Source organism: Galeopterus variegatus, unplaced genomic scaffold (genome assembly GCF_000696425.1).
Source record: "Galeopterus variegatus unplaced genomic scaffold, G_variegatus-3.0.2 Scaffold3364, whole genome shotgun sequence".
NCBI classification, from domain to species: domain Eukaryota; kingdom Metazoa; phylum Chordata; class Mammalia; order Dermoptera; family Cynocephalidae; genus Galeopterus; species Galeopterus variegatus.
The window spans coordinates 162,216-183,354 of NW_007729475.1; the positions used below are offsets into that span (position 1 = coordinate 162,216).

The 21,139-nt window shown below is 43.6% G+C and overlaps 1 protein-coding gene across 2 annotated transcripts in view; it reads left to right on the forward strand.

Moving 5' to 3' along the window:
• SLC37A3 (solute carrier family 37, member 3) overlaps positions 1-2,306 on the forward strand; it is a 37,919-nt gene extending 35,613 nt beyond the window's left edge. The window contains exon 11 of one of the 2 annotated variants that reach the window (XM_008584754.1): positions 398-2,306. In XM_008584754.1, coding sequence (XP_008582976.1) covers positions 398-642 — 245 coding nt within the window. In that variant the 3' untranslated portion in view covers positions 643-2,306. The remainder of the gene's footprint in view (positions 1-397) is intronic. The other variant, XM_008584753.1, reaches the window with a different exon arrangement.
• The last annotated feature ends 18,833 nt before the right edge of the window (positions 2,307-21,139 follow it).

Sequence of the window (21,139 nt, forward strand, 5' to 3'; positions counted from 1 at the left end):
TAACTCTGTGTTCCACGTCTGACATCCTCACTAAGTAGAGGGAAATATCCTCCAATGACGTGCTGGTTTGAACATACTAGGAATAGAAAGAAAACTGGATCTATTATTATAAGAAACACTGGTTTTAATCTGAGCTCCAGTATCAATTTTCTGCTCTACCTATGGCACATTATTTGTGTACTTCATGTCTTTTTTTGACAACCATGATGTGACATTAAGTATTTTGTAATATTAACTGTAATTTTCAATCATTTTCTAATTCACTGAAGATTAAAATTTATCTTTGTGTGAAGTCAAAATGAGTAGAATCATCCAAATCCATTATGTTCAAAACATGATGTTCTAACAGAAGTAATTAAATTGTTGCTGCATATTTAATACTTTTTTCTCTTTACAGACAAGTTGTACAATTGTGTTTATCTCACCATTAATAGTGAGGGAAGTATTGTATCTTGTGCAAAGGAGACAAGCTCACGTATTGAGTGGGTGACTGGTGCCCACAAGAAGAAACGAACCATAGGAGACATAGCAGGACTGTTATGTTTTCTAATTCACCCTCTAAGATGGAGGTCATCTAAGAGCTCCAGCAGAACCTCGGGTTATCAGGCCTCTTTAAACACTGCCAGCCACTGGAGGTGCTGACCAGTAGGGAAGGCTGGGCTATTCTTCTACACTACAGGAATTATTGTTGATTATTTTTATTGCTGCTTCACAAATGTATTCAGTGGCCTACAGGAATTATTGTTGATGACTTTTATTATTGATGCTTTATGAAGGTACTGAATGGCCTGTGAATCTGCCAGTGTCTTTGCTTGGCCTGTTGAGGTTTATCCTTTTAACCTTAAATGTTGCATTGGACTTGGACTCTTGTTCTCCAGGCTCACAAGCTGAGCGGACGGGAGGCAGAACCATGCATGGTTTTATTGATGATGGGCTCCACGAATAGAAAAGGTCATTGCCTTTTGCCTTGGTAATGAGTTTGCAGAGAGTGCTCATCTTTGAAGCATCAAATCCTGATAAAGTGCTCAAGCTGGATGAAGCTGTAAGCCTGCCTTGGACAAAGAATCTCTTTACAAACTGTGGTGAGAAAGATCACACTACATGCTTATTGGCTCAGTCACTCTGTGTCTGATCTAAAAGTCATTCAGCTCTAGAAGCAGGAATATCTTCAAATTACTGTCAACTTGTTCTCCCCCATCTTCATTCAGAATTAACTTGACTCCTGGAAGTACTTAGCCTTCTTTTCAAGGACCATAAGGTACAGCAGTTATCTTGAACATTCCAATGTGTAACTTATGATTGAAGTACTCAACCAGGTTTGTGGGTTTGTGGGAACTTGAGGACCCTCTAGGAGGCTAATCTGCTTCACCCAAATTTTAGAGGATTAATCTCTAAAATTACAACTGGTTACAACTGGTTCCTGGAGTTACCTCAGCAGAAGGCTAGAATTAGAGAAAAGGGAAAGACCTTTTGTCCTAGTGAGTGTTTAGTATGTGGTATTGAATCACATTAATGGATTACTAGTGCCTGAGGGGTGTCTGTTCTTTAGAAAACTGTAGAATATATGTCTTCAGGGCTGTGAATTCTATGCTAATTATCAATATTTTAAGGTCATTTTATATATATTTTAAATTATGTAATCAAATTAGGAAAATGTGCAATTTTGAGGGATACCTAATTTGCATTGGGTTAGGGAATATTTTTCAACCTCTCGCTTTATACTCTGAAATGTGGTGTGTTGATGAACTTGTTATTTAATCATGCAGCTTTCCAATCATTTTATTGCTCATTTACTGAGAAAAAGGGAAAATACAAAACAGAAAGGGAAAATAAACTGACTTTTATAATAAAGATATGTGCGCTTGGTTTAAATCTATACCGTGAGCTCTGAGTTTTAGACTGTGACCAGGTGTTTAGGTTTCCTGACAGTGAGCATTCTCTGGCAGGCAGGCACTGGTGCCACAGTGTCGCCCTGGCTCCTCTACCTTAGATGCTGTTGTGTTCTGTGAAAACTTGTCCTCTCCCCTTGTGGAAGATGGTGCTCAGTTTGGATGAATCGCCTAGTTGTAATTTCGGAACCACCTGTAGATGAGCCCCAGTTTATTATTGAACTTCTTGCTGACATTTGGCTCAGAGAGTTTCCTGTCCCCCCATGCCATTAGTGTGGTCACATCTGTGTGTCCCGACACTAACCAGTTTTCTTACCCAGTACCCAATTTATCCTTGAGTGGGTGAGTGTTCCCCTGATGTATGGCCCCAAGCTGTACCAAATATGAAATTATAAATAAAATAAATGCTCAGCAGTAGACGAAATGATATATTGCCCTATGAATATATTTTCTTATTCTAGTTCTGCCAGCCTAGGCAGGAATGAACTTTAACACCTAAGAGTTCAATCCCCCCCACCCCCTTGAAGAAGAGGCACAGTGAAAGCTACTTTGTGCTGTGGCCAAAGCTTGTGCTGTGGCCTGCCTTTTCTTTTCAGAAGGTGTTTTCCTTCCTCTTTCCTTATAGTTTCAAAGGAAGAAATGTCCCTCCCCCTCCTGCTGTGTAAAGCTCCACGACTACGCCGGTTGTCTTGCTATAGCAATAGCTATCCTAATTGTATGGCTAGGCAAATCATAACTAAAGCCAAAACATTTCATTATTTTAATTACACTAAGTTTTCCATTTGCACCATCAGGGCTAGGGCTCAGGCCCTTCAAACCCATTGTACAGTCTGGGTCACCAGACTCCTCACATGTCAAGCTGGGTCACCAGACCCCTCACACACAGGTCCACACTAGGTAATTGGGAAAGATCCCAGGAGCCATTGGCGGACGGCACGGTCTCAGTCCTCGGCAGTAGCTTACGGCAGCGGCAGAAGCAGCAGTGGCAGTGGCCTCTCAGGGCTTCCCAGGGGCACTGGCAGTAGTAGTCTCCTGCAGCAGCAGCGGCCTCCCTGTTACCCCCCTCTGGGGGCACCCGGGGGATGGGGGCACTGTGGAGCAGAGCCACTTGTCCTTTATACTAAAGTCCATAACCCAGGACACCTGGGTGCACATGAGCACTAACATTAGACAATAACCAAGAAACACCTGGGCGCATGTGCCTATTTACATCAAATGCTCGGCAAGATTCTGAACATATGAGGGGCCCTGACCGTTTTCCTATATTTTCCCTACATGCTTATGCTGTTCTTTCCTGCTTCCTGAGAGACCTGAGGGCCACAGTCAGCATCATGCGAGGAGTGTTGCAAGACCTCTGTGCAGCCTGATGTTGGGAGGAGGATACGTGATGCTCTTAGCCCTTTCCTCCTTCCCTTCTCTGAAACCTCCAGGAGTCCTCCCCGCCTCCCAGATAAATAACTGATAAAGCCTTTTCTGATCCCTACTAGTTCTTCTGACTAATGTCCTATTTTTCTTTTCACAGCAACCCCCTAGAGTTAACAGATGGTATCTGCTGCCTTTCTGGCTGTACTTCCTCCTCATCTGGGTAACTAACTGTCTCTATGTTTGCCCAGAACTGTCCTGGTTTATGTCTGTCATTCTCCCACCATTAGCAATAGCACTTGCTTTTGCTCTCCAAGCGTCCTGGTTTGAACACCTTATCCTTAACCTCTGACATCTCATCACCCCGCACAAACCGTGCATCGGAAGATCATTGGATTTGGGGACTCCCCCCACATTCCTCATTTTTATTAATCTTTCTCTTGCACGTGACACTGGTAACCACTACATCTTTCCCTGGACTCTCTTACTTGGCTTCCATGGCAATTTAATTTATTGAACACCCTTACCTCCTACCCCTTTCCTGGGTTCTCTTCACTGCTCACCCTCATGCTGGTTTCCTTTCCACAGTAGGTATCACCAACTCTCCCTGATGAGTTGTTTTTTGTAATTTACCTATAGCACTGTTAGATCTTAGTGAATCAGAAACCACTAAAGAGGAACGGCATCATTTGTTAAGTACTATCTGGTGTGTGGCTAAGCGCGGTCTCAAGGGAAATGGGCTCAACTTATGTATCCTCACCCCCCTCCCCATCCCCACACAGACCACTCTGCCAATTGCCCGCATTAATTGTTTTCAAGTTTTCTAGGTCTTAAACCTTTTGACAATCTGAAAACCACTTCCTCTCTCCCCAGATCAAAGAGCACATATAAAAAACATTCAGAATTTTGTTACAGGGTGTTCACGGGCCAAAACTTGAAGAGCATTCTTGGACCACAATGTTAGAAACTTTGGTCAAGATAATCAAGTGCCTGGTGTTAAGGTTCTTTACAATCCAGCTTCGATGTATTTCTGTCTTTTTGCAGGGTGGGGGGCGGGGAGTGTCCGGTCGCTACAGGGATCCGAACCCTTGACCGTGCTTGGTGTTGTCAACCAGCTTCAGTCTATTTCTTTACCGAATCTCCCATTGACTCTCTTTGTGAACCTTCTGCAGAATCAGACTGGCCAGCTCACTGCTCGCTACAGATGGCAATGTGTATTCATTCCTTCTTGTCTTGACTCACACTTCTCTGTAATCCCCCGTTTTTACTCCCAGCTTCCTGAATCATTTTCCTTCAAGGCTTGGCCAAGCACAAGCACCATCTAGTCTAAGAAATCTTTCCCAACCAGCCTCCCTATCCCTCCACCATCTCTCCTTCCTTTGGTAGCAACGTCACTATTACTTATTTGGTGCTTAGCTGTTTCTGTCTTACCTATTTTTATATCTAACTCCCCAAGGAAATTCTTGCTGTCTTTTTCCAACGCTAGTTCCCTGCCTGGTTGGTTCTGAGTAAATGTTGATCATGTTGGGAAAGACGGAAATGGAGAATGGAGGGTGGCCAGAGCAGGCTGTGACGCCCTGACCCTACGCACTGCCCTTCCACTTGCTCTGCACACGACACCATCCTCCTGCAGTAAATGGCCACAGATGGGCAGGGCCGCCGTGTTGTCAGACTGGCTGGCTCTGAGTCCATTCTCGTCTCCGGCCCTGCAGCAGCCCTGTCGGCTCTCCCAGCTCTCCCAGAGAGCTCGACGACACAGACAGTGGGCTCTGTGTCACTCCACGTTATTCAAGCTGCTCTCTTCATTTCCGCTGCACTGACTGTCCTCTTCACAGCCCTTCAGATTCCCTTCATCCCTCTCAGTGGCCCCATGCCCCTGCTGCCCGTGATGCTCTTTTCCTTCTGTGAACTTCTAGAGCCCTTATCTTCGACGTACAGTCTGCCCCAGGCCGATTGGTTTTACTGCCTTATTTTGTTTCCTGGTTGTTTCTGGTTAAGTTGTCATTTCCTTAATTAAATAGTGTGCCCCACAAAAGTCAGCACCCTGTCCAAGGACATAGCAGCCATTTAATCAAGACAGGTCCATTTACCTTCCCGCATTGGCTCTTTTGTAGTTTTATTTTATTTTAGTGGCTGGTGTTACAAGGCTGTGCTCTAACCAACTGAGCTACCCAGCCAGCCCCTCTCCTGTACTTTTAGATTCAATGGCATCTTCTTGCTTTTCTTTAATTGCCCTGATCATTTCTGGTGACAAAGTTTGTTTCAGTATATATGTAGAATAAATAAAATTTTGAAATATTGATGTTTACATATACATGACCGTAAATAATGCAAATGGCTTAAATGGTTATACGTGTGTCTGTTATACATAACATGTTACTACATGGCATTTTAGAAGCAAGAACCTCGTATGTTATATACACATACATAACCTAGTTACATATAATATAGTTACATATATATATAATTAAACAAGTCTGACACCTGAAAAGGAATTGTGTACCTGGACACCCAGCATGTGGTCTTTCAGTTATTAGTAAGATAATGCTTCATGCATATATAAATCTTTAAGAACTGCTGTCCCGTTCACTACTCACAGGCTTCGTGAGGTTGGCAGGTGGTTCTGTAGCTTACATGTGAGAACCAAGACAGAGAATTTACGTGGTTTGCCCAGGATCACACAGTCTAGTAGGTGACAGAACCAGGACTAAATTGAAACCCAGGTCTTTGACTTTGCTCTAGTGTTTTTCCATCGTGCCGTGTGGCCACGCTCCTTTACCCAACGCTCTCCGAGGCTTACTTCCAAGGTAGAAATGGGGCAGCTGCTCTCATCTTTCTCAGGGCCGGAGTCCTGAAGGGTGAGCAGAGCTGTCGGGTCGTGCGCCTGGGTGTGCGAGCTCCCTGCAGCCTGCATCTGCTGCCGGGCCAGGGGCCCCACCGCACAGGCCGGGCAGCCCTGGCTGGCCCGCCTTGTGCTGGGATCGGGCTTCTCTCTGCAGTGGCCTTCTGCTGGCCAGTTGGCTCAGTTGGTTAAGTGCAGTGTTGTAACACCAAGGTCCAGGGCTCAGGTCCCTGCACTGGCCAGCTGAAAAAAATAAAGTAAATAAATAAATAAGCACCTCTTCACTCTTTTTTCCTGATCCTTCTGTTTGAGCCTGGAGAGAGTTCTGCCCCCCTAATAAACTCTTCCATTGTAATTTCTTCCCTCGTTCTGTGTCCCTGGCCAGGTGTGATTACTTCGTGGCCAGCTCACCCAGGTCTGACTTTCCCCTTCCACCAAGGTCCCTGCTCAGTTACGCTTCTTCCTAATGAATGTTTGATTAACCCTGAATGACGTTCTTCTTTCCAAAATGCCGTTAGTCAGCTTTTTACTGCTTGCTATTGCCCTCTGAGTAAAGAAATAACTTTTTTTTTCTTTTTTGCCCTTTCAGAAATTAGATAAATGGTTTCAAATGATTTTGCTCCTTTTTTCAATCTCCTTTTTCACTGTGGCACAAGAAAAGTTGTCATCTCAGAACTTCATCATCAGAGAAATGCAAATAGAAGGGCCACCCTGTTTGTCAGGAATGCTGCTATGGATTTAATGGGATGATTGGATTTAGGTAAAACCTTTCATCTGAAGACTTCAAAGGCCTTTACCTTGTTTCATACTTATTATATGCCCTAGAGAGTGCTATCAGGATACCATAGTCCTAGATATTTGTGTGTGCGTGCATTTGTTCATTTATTTAGCATTTTGTTTGTTTTCCTAGGCTCACCATAGAAGGCTTTAGGAATTTAACAGCATTGCTGTTGATTTCCATTAAAAACAGTACCTAATGAATAGCATGCATAATGGGCCTCTGTTTCATGGGATGAAGATGTTAATGGGTTTCTAAAATAAAGAGCAACCATGCTGGAGCCAGGAGGGTGGGGCTGGGAGTGGAAAGAGCAAGGACTCATGTGCAGGCCACAGGGAGATCCTTCCCCAGCTGCCCCTGTCGTGTGAAAAAGGTTTTCTCTTGTTGCTGCTACTAGTTGGATTCACATAAGACAGCAAGTTAGTGCTGCATAATCCCCAGATTTGTCATTTAACAGAACTTTTGAGAAATAAGCCTGTGTCATGACCGAAGGAAAGATCCCTAATTAAGTTAAAACAAGACCAAATCCCCACCCTGCCCAAGCGCACCAACCGGTCTCTGTGATCAATTAGAGGCTGTTGATGTAGCTTCTGGATAAAAGGATCGAATTGGTGGTTAAGAGAACCTTTCAGAGAAAAAAACTAGCAAGAGTGGCTCAGAGGGGTGGCCAGTGTCATCTCTCTGCCACATACATCTGGCATTTGGCATGGCACAGCCCGTGTAACTTTTTACCTGTTCATTTAATGCTGCAGGATCATGGCAGTTCTGATGTGTAAGGAGATTTTTATATCAACGCTTGTGTTTTTCTCCCACTTCCTCCCCCCCAAAGAAACAGTTCTTGCGCTGCTGTTAAGCTCCGTTATCACGGGTCATTCATACCTCCTGACTCAGCAGGGGGAGACAGAGCTCCAAAGTCACCGTGTGCTGCTCTTTTCAGCACCGGGAAGTGCCCTATGTTCTGTATTTCGTTATTACTTTATATCTTGTGTTTTGAAACCTTCCTGGTTGTTGATTCTCTCTCCTTCCCCCTTCCCCAGCCTCCTATTACTAGTGGGGATCTCCTGGCCTGTTTTTTTCTTTTCTTTTGTTTACTTTTTGGCAGCTGGCCTGTAAGGGGATCCAAACTCTTGATCTTGGTGTTACCAACATCATGCTCTAACCATGGGAGCTATCTGGCCAGCCCTCATTTTTATTTTTGACTTACATTTCTGTCCCAGTCTGTTTTATCTGGAGGTTCCACTCCTGGACGATTCCCCGTCTTGAGATCCCCCTTCTCAGCCTTGGCTGAAGTTTCCCCCTCCCTTTAATCAGCTTCTCTCTACCCTTTTTGTTGAGTCTTTAAGTCTCCAGGCCTCTGAATTGAGGCAGTGGGAAAAGGACAGGCCCTCACCTCTTGCTGCTACCAGCCCAGCTACCATGAATACCAAACAAACTCTCCAAGTGTGTGGTCTACTATGCAAGCCTCTTCCCCTCTCTCCCCAAGTATTCCTTCCATTATCTGCAATCCAGTTTTGAATTATGGAGTTCATGTATTTATTTTTTCGCTGTCTGGCCGGTACAAGGATCCGAACCCTTGACCTTGGTGTTATAACACCACGCTCTAACCAACTGAGCTCACTGGCCAGTCCGTATTTTTTCTTTTGTCACTTTTGAGTTTGGTTTCATAAGATATCTTCGCCTAATCCAGGTTTATGAAAATTTATTCCTATGTTTTCTTTTAAGATGTTTACAGTTTTAGCTCTGACTTTTAGTTGTTGGATTCATTTTGAGTTACTTTTTATATATAATATGAGGAAGGAGGGAAGTTCATTTTTTTGCCTGTGGCTATCCAGTTGTCCCAGCATCTTGTGTTGAAAAGACTATTCTTTTGCCCACCGAATCGTCTTGGCACCTGTGTCGAAGATCAGTTGATCATAAGGGTTTATTTTTGGACTCTCAATTCTACTCCATTGATCTGTATGTCTATCTTTTTGTCAATACACATAGTCTGGATCACTGTAGCTTTGTAGTAAGTTTTGAGATTAGGAAGTGTGAGTCTTCCAGCTTTGTTCTCCTTTTTCAAAATTGCTTTGGTGATTCTGGGCCCCTGCATTCCCGTATGAATTTTAGAATTAGCTTGTCAATTCCCAACAAAAACTTATGGTTGGGATTTTAATAGGGACTGTGTGGACTTTGCAAATCAGTTTCAGGAGCATTGCCATCTTAACAATATTCGGCCTTTCACGCTACGAATATGGGATGCCTTTCCATCTATTTAGGTCGTCTTTAATTTCTTCCAATGATGTTTTGTAGTTTTCCGTACACAGGTCTTCTTACTTCTTTTGTTAAATTTATTCCTAAGTATTTTTTTTCTTTTCAATTTTTTTGTAAATGGAATTATTTTTTTAATTTCATTTTTGGATTGTTCAACTCTAGTATATAGAAATATACAACTGAGTTTTACATGTTAATCTTGTATCCTGCAACCTTGCTGAACTTAATTTGTCTAATAATTCTTTTGTGGATTCCTTAGGATGTTTTACATACAAGATCACATCATCTGGGAATAGAGATAATTTTACTTGTTCCTTTCCAGTTTGGGTGCCTTTTATTTCTTTTTCTTGCCCAATTTCCCTGATTAGAACCTCCAGTAAGAACAATGTTGTGTAGAAGTGGTGAGAGCGAACATCCTTGTCTTGTTCCCGATCTTAGGTGCAAAGCATCTAGACTTTTACCATTAAATGTTATGTTAGCCATGAGTTTTTCCAGAATGGCCTCTTGCCTTTTTGTCATCCTGCACTATCCTGTTTCTCTTTCTACTCTATATAGTGGAAGGACTGTGAACCCCAGAATCAGACTTGTGTTTGAATTGATTAGTTCATTAAGTCTACTGGGAAATCTCGAGTGTTAGACACCAGTGTAAAAAAGAAAGTCTCTGCTCTCAAACTGCTGATGATATAATGGCAGAGACTGTCATATGGATTTAATATCATAGTGTGATAAGTACGATAATGGAGGTATTGTCAGGGCAATGAGGGGTACAGAAAACAGGCCCCTGGGGAGATCAGAACAACTTGAGGATATGATGTCTGAATTGCTTTGAACACCAGTAGGAGATAGTCTTAGAAGAGAGGGAATATGTGCAGAGATGTGAAGGAAGCTGTATTCTGTGAACCACGGGAAGGTCTATGAGGCTGGAGTGTGGTGTGGGGCCCGAGGTGACGCTAGCAGGTTAGTGGAGTTACCTCACTGAGGGCCTTGCAAGCTTCTGAAGGCTTTGTGAGAACTGAATTTGTGTGTTAGAACACGTGGGTGGTGGGGCAGAAGATGGATTGCTAGTGGGTAAGACCTGCCTGCAAGTGAGGGGCCCGAGGTGACCCTAGCAGGTTAGTGGAGTTACCTCACTGAGGGCCTTGCAAGCTTCTGAAGGCTTTGTGAGAACCGAATTTGTGTGTTAGAACACGTGGGTGGTGGGGCAGAAGATGGATTGCTAGTGGGTAAGACCATGAACAGAGACCTGGAGACAGAAAGCTATTACCTAGCAGGGAAGAGTTGAGGGACTAAAGCAAGGCCCTAAAGTAAGGTTGGAAGAAGGAAATAGAGTCAAAGAAGATTAGGAGGTAGAATTAACGAGGTATGTTGCAACTGACTGTGAGAGGTGAAGGAGATGGTTTTGTAGAAAATGACTCTTGGGTTTCTGATGTGGGGAGCTGGGTTGTTTGGTAGACGACCTGAGATTCAGTTTTCTCACCTGTAAAATGGGAAAGATTCTTCACAGACCACACACACAAATCTCTTAGCACAGGCATGGGTTGAGACTCAGCCAATACTCATTCTTTTTGCTTTTGCCTATTTTATTTCTGTTTCTTCCATTCTCTCAGTGGAGGTCTTCATTTGGTTAGTGTCACCTTCAGAAAGCTTTTCATGCCCCACAGTTCCCATTGTGACCCTGTGTGGATGACTCCCAGATCCCTCTCTCCAGCCATGATTGCTCTCATAAGCATTTTTGACTGTGTTCTGGTCATCTACGTGGCCTTCCAAGAGAGAACCACCGCCAAATCTCTTCCTCCTCCTGATGTCCGTATGCACTGTCTCTTCTCAGTCAATCTGGTTTAAAATCATTTTTTCTAAGCTGTCTATTTAGCTCAGTTGGTTAGGGCATGGTGCTGATAACACCAAGGTCTGAGGTTCAGTTCCTGTACTGGCCAGAAAAAAAAAATCATTTTTTCTACTTGAAAAAACACGTCTTGGCTCCCTTGGGAGAGTGTGGTGCTGATAACAGCAAGGTCAAGTGTTCAGATTCCCGTACCAGCCAGCTACCAAAAAAAGAAAAAGAAAAGGGAAAAAAAAAAAAATACATGTCCATTTCCAGTGGTTTCTTTTCCGGAGTCATTTTGATGGCTTTTTCTCCCTCATTTCCTCACATCCAGTGAATATTTGGGCTCTGTTTAGTCACGTCCATAACATTGTACACCCCTGTTTCCTTTTCTATCCCATTGTTACTACCCTCGAACAGGCCTTCATTACTCCCACCTGAACTAAAACGCTGGGTCTCTACCTCTGGTTTCTCTCCCTTTCAATCCATGCTACACAGCTGCCAGACTGAGCTTCTGGAAGCTCTGATTTGATCATCACTGTCACCCTTTGAGGGTCTTCAGTGGGCTCTCCACACCCACTGGATCAAGCCCAAGCCCCCAAGCTTGTCATTTAAGGCACTGTGTGTCCAAACCCCACGGGACTTTTCAGTTTGATCTCCCCACATCCTTGTAGAAAAATGGGACGGTTCTCTGCACCTTTAGTACCACGTCTGTGTCTTCACTTGTGGAAATCGTGCTTGTTCTCTAAGGCACATTCATGAATCCTGCATGACTTTCACCAAACCATAGGACTTAGTGCTTATTTAAAATGATTTGTGTCCGTATCTCTCCCACTTGAGAGTGCCTCCCTCATCTCTGTAACCCTCAAAATGCCTTCCTCATATTCAGTAAATATTTGTTAATGGAACACACTGCATTCCCCATCTTCCTGAAGCATACAGCACAACCTTTGCTTTTCCAAATGCCCATCCCACGGGTCTGTGACCCAGACAATGGAGGACAGCTGACCTTCTCCTGCGGACCCTCTTGCAATTTAGTGCAGAGCCATGTGAATATGCTATAGACACGTTCTTGTTTAAATTTCTGGTGGCAGCATTTGGTGGGTTTGATGTAGTCTGTTCAGCACTGAACTGTCTATAGCTCACATGGATGTAAGTCATTGTGGACTGTATGGGAGCCAGATAGATGGAGAAATTAACTCAATTTCTGTGCAGCTAGGCAGAGCTGTAGGCACTAGTCTGTTTTTTCCTTATAGAATCTAGAACTTCAACTTATGTACTTCTTGCGTACTTTCAGTCAGATCAATAGCCAGGTGATTCATTTTGAGAATTCCAGGTCTGCCCTGCCCTGTACTGCCCTGCCTTGCCCTGCCCTGGAATGGCTTTGTAGCAAGTCTGCCTCAGTGAGGCTGGGGAGGAGTTGATTCTCAGTTCCAGTGTTCTATCAGTGATTTCCAGGAACCAAGAAGGAAATAGGAAGAATAGAAAGTGTTAGATGGTTTCTGTCATGGTCTAAAAATACTTGGATACTCAGTTCTTACAACACTCGTTTCCTGGCAGCCAGCTCGGGAAGGAGAAAAACTGTGTGGGGTGCCAGGATGCCAGCAAGAGCACCCGTGTCCTTGGCAGAGCTCAGAATAGCATTCACAGCTCCCAGTGATTCATCTCCCGCAGGCCTGCCCACCCGTGATCCGAGCGACTGAGGATGGCATGAGTCAGGCTCCCTGCAGCTTCCTCCCTTGACTTAAATTCTGTGCCTTCCCCAGAATCCTTGGACTGCTGAGCAGAGAAGAGGCTGACGCACCGGGGAAGGTGCCGGGGGAGAGGGGATCTACCCTGGGTCTGCTCCAGAGAAGGAGTGAATCCTCACCACTGGCTTTAGGGACCACTGAGCTGAATGCTGCTCCTGCATGGATCTCTACAGTGTCCCTCAGTGTCATGTTCTGCCCTTCTGAAAGCTAATCTGCATCCTGTTCTTTCTTTGTCCCACTCTTTTCTCTTTATTCTTTTCTCTCTTCCCTTGCTCAGCAAGAATTATATTTATTTATGAAATCACCGCTGTTGGATTTCTGCTTCGCGGGATAATGTTTGGGCCAGGTGCATTCATGTCTCTTGCATGGTCCTCACCTACTGGTGGCCATTACTGGAGAAGGTACCCCATGGCTCAACACTGAATATCCTAGCATGGATCCGGGCCCAGGGTTCACTGCATTTGACCTGCGACACAATCACTAGTTTAAATATCATACTGGTGCCATATTATGCTCAGAAATGAATCCATCTTCAGCTGGTCAACCGACAGGACACATGTCTAATGGTCTCCTTTGGCCAAGCTCTCGTGTCCTCTGATCAGTGCACAGCTCTTGCTGTGTGTCCCACTTTACTTTGTAGCAAGTCATTTTACCTCTTTTGCCACTTTACAAAGCTGATTTTCTTGGAAATACATAAAGTAAAACTGTGACATGTCTGCCTTGCAGTTCTGATGTGTCTGTCACTTACCAGCATCGTCCCAGGATACCTTATGGAAGTCCAGGTTCGGGCACTCGTCTAGAAAGACAGCACTGTGGGTGAGAATGGAAATGTGTCGCTTTAGTGGTTTCCTGTTTTTCCATCCTAGTTTGCTGCACAGCACAGATGCTCTGGGGAGAATGCCACATTAGTAACAAACATCCAAATATATTTATTTCCAAAAAGAGCAGCATGAAATGAATAATACGGTGCTGTGTAGATTATGTCCTGCGTGAGGACGGAAAACAGGAGGAGGTCGGGTGTGAATGACAGCACTTTTGCACAGGCGTCAAAACTTGTAATAAATACCATCAGGTCTCCAGATCACCATGGATTCCAAGCCCTGGTGGGCAACCCACTTATTTCAAACATTATACAACATTTTAAAGCACAAGGGATAGTTTTCTAAAACTCGCTGCAACAGGATAAGTTGGGGCCCTTAAACATGAAATATTTTGAAATAGGTTTTAATTTTCTTCATCAAGTCAATCCCATGGAATGAGTAGGACAGAGATCTAGCCCCATTGGAAAACGAGGACACTGAGGCACAGTGAGATTGTCATTCAGCATTTATTCAAAAGGGCACAGATTTGGTTAGCCCAGTTGGGATTAGACCCCTGATCTGTGTTTGATTTCTATCACACCTCTGTTTTCAGTAAACCTCTTTCATATAAAAGATGAAACCAATCCACCACCAACAGGACCTGTATTTTGAGTTGTTTTATTCAAGTAGGAGTGGGTTTCACTAGATTATCCACACGCTCTTCCCTGGAACTGTCATCTGGAATTGATACTTAGTCCTGGGAGCAGGCTCCCTCACTGCAGAGGCCCAGGATGCAACTCCCCTGGTGCAGCCTGCCCTCTCCCAGCCCCAGTCCTCCTACCATCCATCTGACTTTCTTGATCATGTCACTTCCCATCAGATTGTGTCCTTTTCTTGCAGCTCCCTGGTGTTGGGGGCAGGAAAAGGGAATGGACTGCACCGTGCTCCCTGGAGATGTTTCCCTTCATTCCACATGTCACGGAGCATCTGCCACGCATTAGGGTCTTCGCTAGGTTGGAAGATACAAGAGAAGGCATAGGTCCTGCCCGTGACAGCTTAGAGTCCAGCGTTGGAAACAAATTGCATTCTGTCATCACTGTTCATCAGCCTCTTCCCTTGCGCGTCCTGAACTGTGATTATGTCACCTGTCATCGTCTCTTTTGTCTACTGACTTCCAGGAATCTCTCTTCTTTCCTGAAATGCGTTTAGTGCTGGACTGATCCTCTCCTACCCTCTTGACTGCCATCGCCATCAAAGAATTGAACATCCATGTTACTGACCGTCCCAACATCCCACCCTCCTAGTTTTCTAGACCTCCTTAATGATGGTGCCTCCATTTGCAGGACACTTCTGTCACCAACAATGGCAGTTAGATTTATTGGACTTCATCATCACATGGGGCTGTTCCTCCAACCTTTTCAGCTCACAATCACTCTGGCCACATCTCACAAGGTTGACAAGCTGTGGTCACGGTGCCCTCTTCTTCCTTTCCTTTGACAGACATCACTAATTCATGGCTGGGGCACTTAGTCTGACTGAGCCCAGACACAGGCTCAAGAGTCCCTCTCATCATGAAACACAGTGCCAGCACAGCTTATCATACTTGGCATGAGGGAGGCCTGCCAGTTTTCCTTCTAACCTGCTGTCCTGCCCACCTGGGCTTCTCCTGATGTCCGGCCGAGATCGCTCATCCTCCCGGTTGCTCTAAGGCTACCTGCCCTTGTTTCTCTGCCAAGCTCAGAAAACCCCATGGTTGACCATTTCAAAGCAGTGCCTTTTGTTAGTGATCATGTACTGTCTGTTTAAAAAATGCTAAGAGAGTACATTTACAATATGCTTCCACAAAGAATGCTAAGCATGTGAGGTGGTGGGTATGTTCATGAACTTGCTTTAATCATTGCACAGTGCATACATACATCAAAACATCACACTGTACCCATAAATATATTCTTATTTGTCGATTTTTTAGAAAGTATTGGGAGGAGACTTAAAAAAAAAACAAAAACACAAACCCAGATAGATGTGCCTTCTGTGACCAAGCATCCCTCACTCTGGGACATTATTACAGGACCCTAAGTGTCCTTGGGCAGCGCGGGGGCGCAGGGTGGCTTTGCACTGAGTAGGTGCCCCGCCCGCTGGCCCCACGCCACTCGCAGCCACCAAGCTCTCCCTGTCAGCTCCCCACGTCATGGTCTACAGCACACATGCCGTTGTTCGGCCGTCAGAGTCACTCCGGTCCCCTCACTTGTCGCTTCGTTTATTACATTTGCTGAGTGTGAGGCCGTCTTCCTTCTTCTGTCCCCCACCCCCGTCCGTCTGTGCAACCCTAACCCTTTGCTGCTCTCTCCGCTCTACTCTCTCTTGTATCTTCTGCCCTCCCGTCGCCAGTCTCCCCAACTCCACACCGATTCTTTCTGCTCCTTCAGTCTCCCCTCACCTAAAACACAGACAAAAACCAGAAATCAAAGCTCCCAAAACCTTTCCCCCTCAACCTACAACCATCTCTCGTCATCTTTGCAGCCAGCACCCTCGGCCCCAGTCCCACACTGTCTTGTCCCCGCCGTGGCCATCGGTTTCTGTCATTCCTCCACGAGAACCCCTCCCACCCACCCCATCCACCTCCAGCCCACGGCCACTGCAGGGTCCTGACCTTCCCACCTCTCACCCGGCTGTTCAGGGGCCTCCTGGCGGGTCCCTGTCTCTTCTCTTCAACCCATTTTGCACACTGGCTAATCATTCTCAGGGACAGCTCTGAGAACTTCGTTGTTCTGCTCAAAATGAAGTGGAAAATCCTTGATTTGGCCGTCCCGGTCCCCTTGTCCTGTCCCCTCCTACAGTACAACTACCTCTGTACTTGGATTCTGCTCCAGTCAACCTGGACTCGGTACTCAGCTGTTGTCCCCAAACTCTGCTCGTGCTCTTCCTTCCCCTGCAGCACCGGGCCGTCTCATCGTCTCCAGTGCTCAGCCAGATGCCAGCACCATCGCGGATCCCTTGGTGGACCCACACCCAGCTGTGACCTCCTTCTCTCCGAATCTCTCCAGGCACGTTTTTTGGGATGTCTTGAAAGTGCTTTGCCATATTACTACTGGTAGGTCCATTTCTAGCCTTTAATCTCCTTGAGGATTGGGGATATATACTTTGAATGATATCCAGCTCCCCAGCCCCACTCCATGTAGTGCAGAGCATTGCATTGTTGCCGAGGCCTTGCATGTAACGGTGCTCAGAGTAGATGAGGTGTCTGTGTTAATCACTCTGAGCTCAAGTTACCAAAGTGGGAGCCCATAGCTCACACCGCAACCCCTGAGATGTTTTGCCTAGCCACTCTAGAGTTTTGTTTTTACCATTACACAGTGGCATGAATGACGTTGACAGTGTTGTGCAATCATCACCACTATTTCCAAAACTTTTTCATCACCTCAAACAGAAACTCTGTACCATTAAGCAATAACTTCTCACCTTTCCTATTCCCCCAGCCCCGCCCCAGTCCCTGGTAACCTCTAATCTACTTTCTGTCTCTATGAATTTGCCTGTTCTAAATATTTCACATAGGTGCAATCATATAATACTTGTCCTTTGTGCTGGCTTATTTCACTTAGCATAATGTTTTCAAGGTTCATCTATGTTGTAGCATGTATCCGAACGTTATTTCTTTTTATAGCTGAATAATATTCCATTGTATAGACATACCACATTTTGTTTATCCATTCATCTGTTGATAGACACTTGGGTTGTTTCTACCTTTTAGCTACTATGAATAATGCTGCAATGAGCTTTGGCGTACAACATCTCTTTGAGTCTCTATTTTCGGTTCTATTGGGAATATACCTAGGAGTGGAATTACTACATCACATGATAATTCTGTGTTTAGCTTTTTGAGGAACCCACTGTAGAGGTTTTAAAATTCAAATTAGTTAACAACTTTTGAAAATGAGGGATACAAGGGCCGGCCCGTGGCTCACTTGGGAGAGTGTGGTGCTGATAACACCAAGGCCACGGGTTCGGATCCCTATATAGGGATGGCCGGTTAGTTCACTTGGGAGAGCGTGGTGCTGACAGCACCAAGTCAAGGGTTAAGATCTTCTTACCAGTCATCTTATTTAAAAAAAAAAAAGAAAGAAAGAAAATGAGGGATACACACAAAAATTAGATTTTTTTTTTTTCAACTTCTCTTGAAAAAAACTTAGAAATCTGGCACTCCTGGATCCTCCTGGCTGTAGGGATATGATCTGCTGGGGATGAGTGGGGACTGTGCCCTTTAGAAGGGATATCTGGTCTCTAGCTCAACAAGGTCCTCACCCAGCTGGCATCAGACATTGGTGTCCCCTGCCAGGGCCCAGTTCTAAGGCTTTGCTCTAATCTTTTCCCTTCGTGAGGTTGCCCAGGCCCCTCGTACAGTCACACCTTCCCACCTGCGTTTGTACTCCCTCTGTGTGATCCTTTGTTTACATGCCACCCCTCTCTCCATCTGGGCTGTGATTGTCTGAGGGCAGGATGCTTGTCTTCTTATCTCCTGATTTACCCAGGACCAATGGACACATTGTTGGTACCCAGAGTCTTTGTTAAATTGAAGTTTTAAATTGAATGGCTGAGGTTTAGAGCAGGAGTAATTGGTACCATAAGACTGAATCAACCAAGTGGTGAACTGCATTATAGAATATTATAAGAATAGGGGAAATTACTAAAGTTGGGTAAATGAGTTACAGATTACAGGCAACGAAGGAAGGGCTAACCGTTTCCTCATTTGAAATATTTCTTCATTAGGGTTTTCTTTTTTTAATCACTCCTGCCTGTAGTCTGATAAAAGTCATCTAAAAGGTGATTTGTGGAAAACAGGTACAATATCATTGAGCAAAATAATAAAAAATAGAATTAAAATATAATGTCTATATCCACATGAAAAAGAATCAGTCTGGACTCCTACCTCACTCCATATATTTAGAAAACTCAATATGGATCATATATCTAAATGTAAGAGCTAAAACTATAAAGCTCCTAGAAGAAAACAGAGGACTAAATCTTTATGATGTTGTCAGGCAATACTTTCTTAGATACACACCAAAAGCACAAGCAACAAATGACAAAATAGGTAAGTTGGACTTTATCAAATTAGAAACTTTTGTGTTTCAAACAACACCATGAAGAAAGTGAAATGACAGCTCACAGGTTGGAGAAAATATCTGTAAATCATGTATCTAATAAGGGACTTGTATCCAGAATATAGAAAGAGCTCTTCCAACCCAACAATAAAAAGACGTAACTCAGTTGTAAAACAGGCAAAGGATCTAAAGAGACCTTTCTCCAAAGATACATAAATGGCTAATAAGCCCATGAGAAAGCTCAGCATCATTAGTCATTAGGGAAATTCAAATCAAAACCACAATGAGGTATCATGTCATACCCACTAGGATGGCTATAATAAAAAAGATGAAGAATAACAAATATTGGTGAATTTATGGAGAAATTGGAATCCTCATATGTTGCTCGTGGGATTGTGATGTGATTGTAGCCAATTTGGAAAACAGTTTGGTGATTCCTCAAAATGTTAAACATATATTTACCATATGTCCCAGAAATTCCGTTTTGAGGTATATACACAAGAGAAATTAAAACGTATGTCTACACAGAAACATGTACATGAGTGTTCATTGCAGCATTATTCTTAATAACGAAAAGGTGGAAGCAACCCAAATGTCCATCAACTGATGAATGGTAAACAAAATGTGGTATATCTGTGCCATGGAATATTATTCCCTATGAAATGAAAGGAAGAACCGATACTTACTACAGCATAGATGCCCTTGGTAAACATTGTGCCAGGTGAAAGAAGCCAGTCACAAAAAACTACAAATTGTATAATCCCATTATACAATAATATATAGGAAAAAATAGGAAAATCTATAGAGACAGAGCAGATTAGTGGTTGTCTGGGTCTGGGGTGGGGAGGAGGAAAACGGGGAGTGACTACTGATGGGTACAGGGTTTCTTTTGGGGTGATGAAAATGTTCTAAAATTATATTGTGGTGATGGTTGCACAACTCTGTGAATATGTTAAAAAAACACCAAATAAAAAACTGGAAAAAAAAAAAAAAAGAAAACAAGACCAAAACAAAAAACAAAAAACCTCACCACTGCACTATAAAAGAACTTAAAAAAGACCCAGACATAAAATACTATTTATTCCTTTTACATAATTAATAAAATACACAATCCTCAAAGATGACAAAAAAAATATCTGAAGTAGTTTAGGCTGAAGCTTTACAGATGACTTGGCATCAAGTGTTAAGTTTGCTGCATACAACCTTCCATGCACAATAAACTTGGGTCGGGGAAAAATGAAACAAGAGGGACAGAATTTGGACAGTTGTGGAAGCTGGGGGATGGACACAGGGGTATTCATTATACGGCGCTTTGTTTTTGAATGTTAAAATTTTTTTTGTCATCTTTGAGGATTGTGTATTTTATTAATTATGTAAAAGGAATAAATAGTATTTTATGTCTGGGTCTTTTTTAAGTTCTTTTATNCCTCACCACTGCACTATAAAAGAACTTAAAAAAGACCCAGACATAAAATACTATTTATTCCTTTTACATAATTAATAAAATACACAATCCTCAAAGATGACAAAAAAAATATCTGAAGTAGTTTAGGCTGAAGCTTTACAGATGACTTGGCATCAAGTGTTAAGTTTGCTGCATACAACCTTCCATGCACAATAAACTTGGGTCGGGGAAAAATGAAACAAGAGGGACAGAATTTGGACAGTTGTGGAAGCTGGGGGATGGACACAGGGGTATTCATTATACGGCGCTTTGTTTTTGAATGTTAAAATTTTTTTCCATAATAAAAGTTAAAAAAAAAAGAGAGCTAAAGCATCTGCAGTTCAGTAGTTACACACAAAATATGTCTGCGTCCGTGTCTCTGTGTCTGTTTCTGTCTCCATTTTATCTTCTCATAAGGACCCAGTCCTGTTGGATTAGGGCCTGCCCTAACTGAGTGTGAACTCATTTTAACTGGATTATATCTACAAAGACCCTATTTCCAAATAAGGTCACACTTACAGGTAGTAGGAGTTAAGACTTGGACCATGCCTTTTTGGGGGACACATTTCAGCACACAAAAGCACACCAGGCAGAATAAGTGGACACATACCACGAGTTCTTAGCACTGTCAGTCTGTGTAGCCGAATCTTCTGCTGTCCTACAGGGAGGCTGTGGTGGACACAAGGTTTACAGTGACTTGACCGTAAGGCATCGTTGCTGGCCAGCTTTATCTTTTCCAAACTGACCAGCCTTTTGTGGAACACATTTCCCACTCAGCAGCCTTGACAATGAATGACATATCTAGACTCTTTCAGTCTATCAACTCTTTTTACCAGGAAGTTCTTGGGGATAATTAGAAAAAGTATTGGCTTAAGATGTTTCAGAAAAGGTAAGTTTCTTACTTTTTGATGCAGACATGCACATGACTTTTAGAGTTTATCTTTTGAGAAGTTATTTTAGAAGGCTTGAAGTTATTTTAGACTCTACAGTCAAACTGACCCAGAAATAATTCCTCCTTTGAAACTGTCTCTGAAATGTTATTTGCTCTGACTCTAACTCAAGATTACAATGTGCTGTTCTTTGCTCTCTAATCTTACTC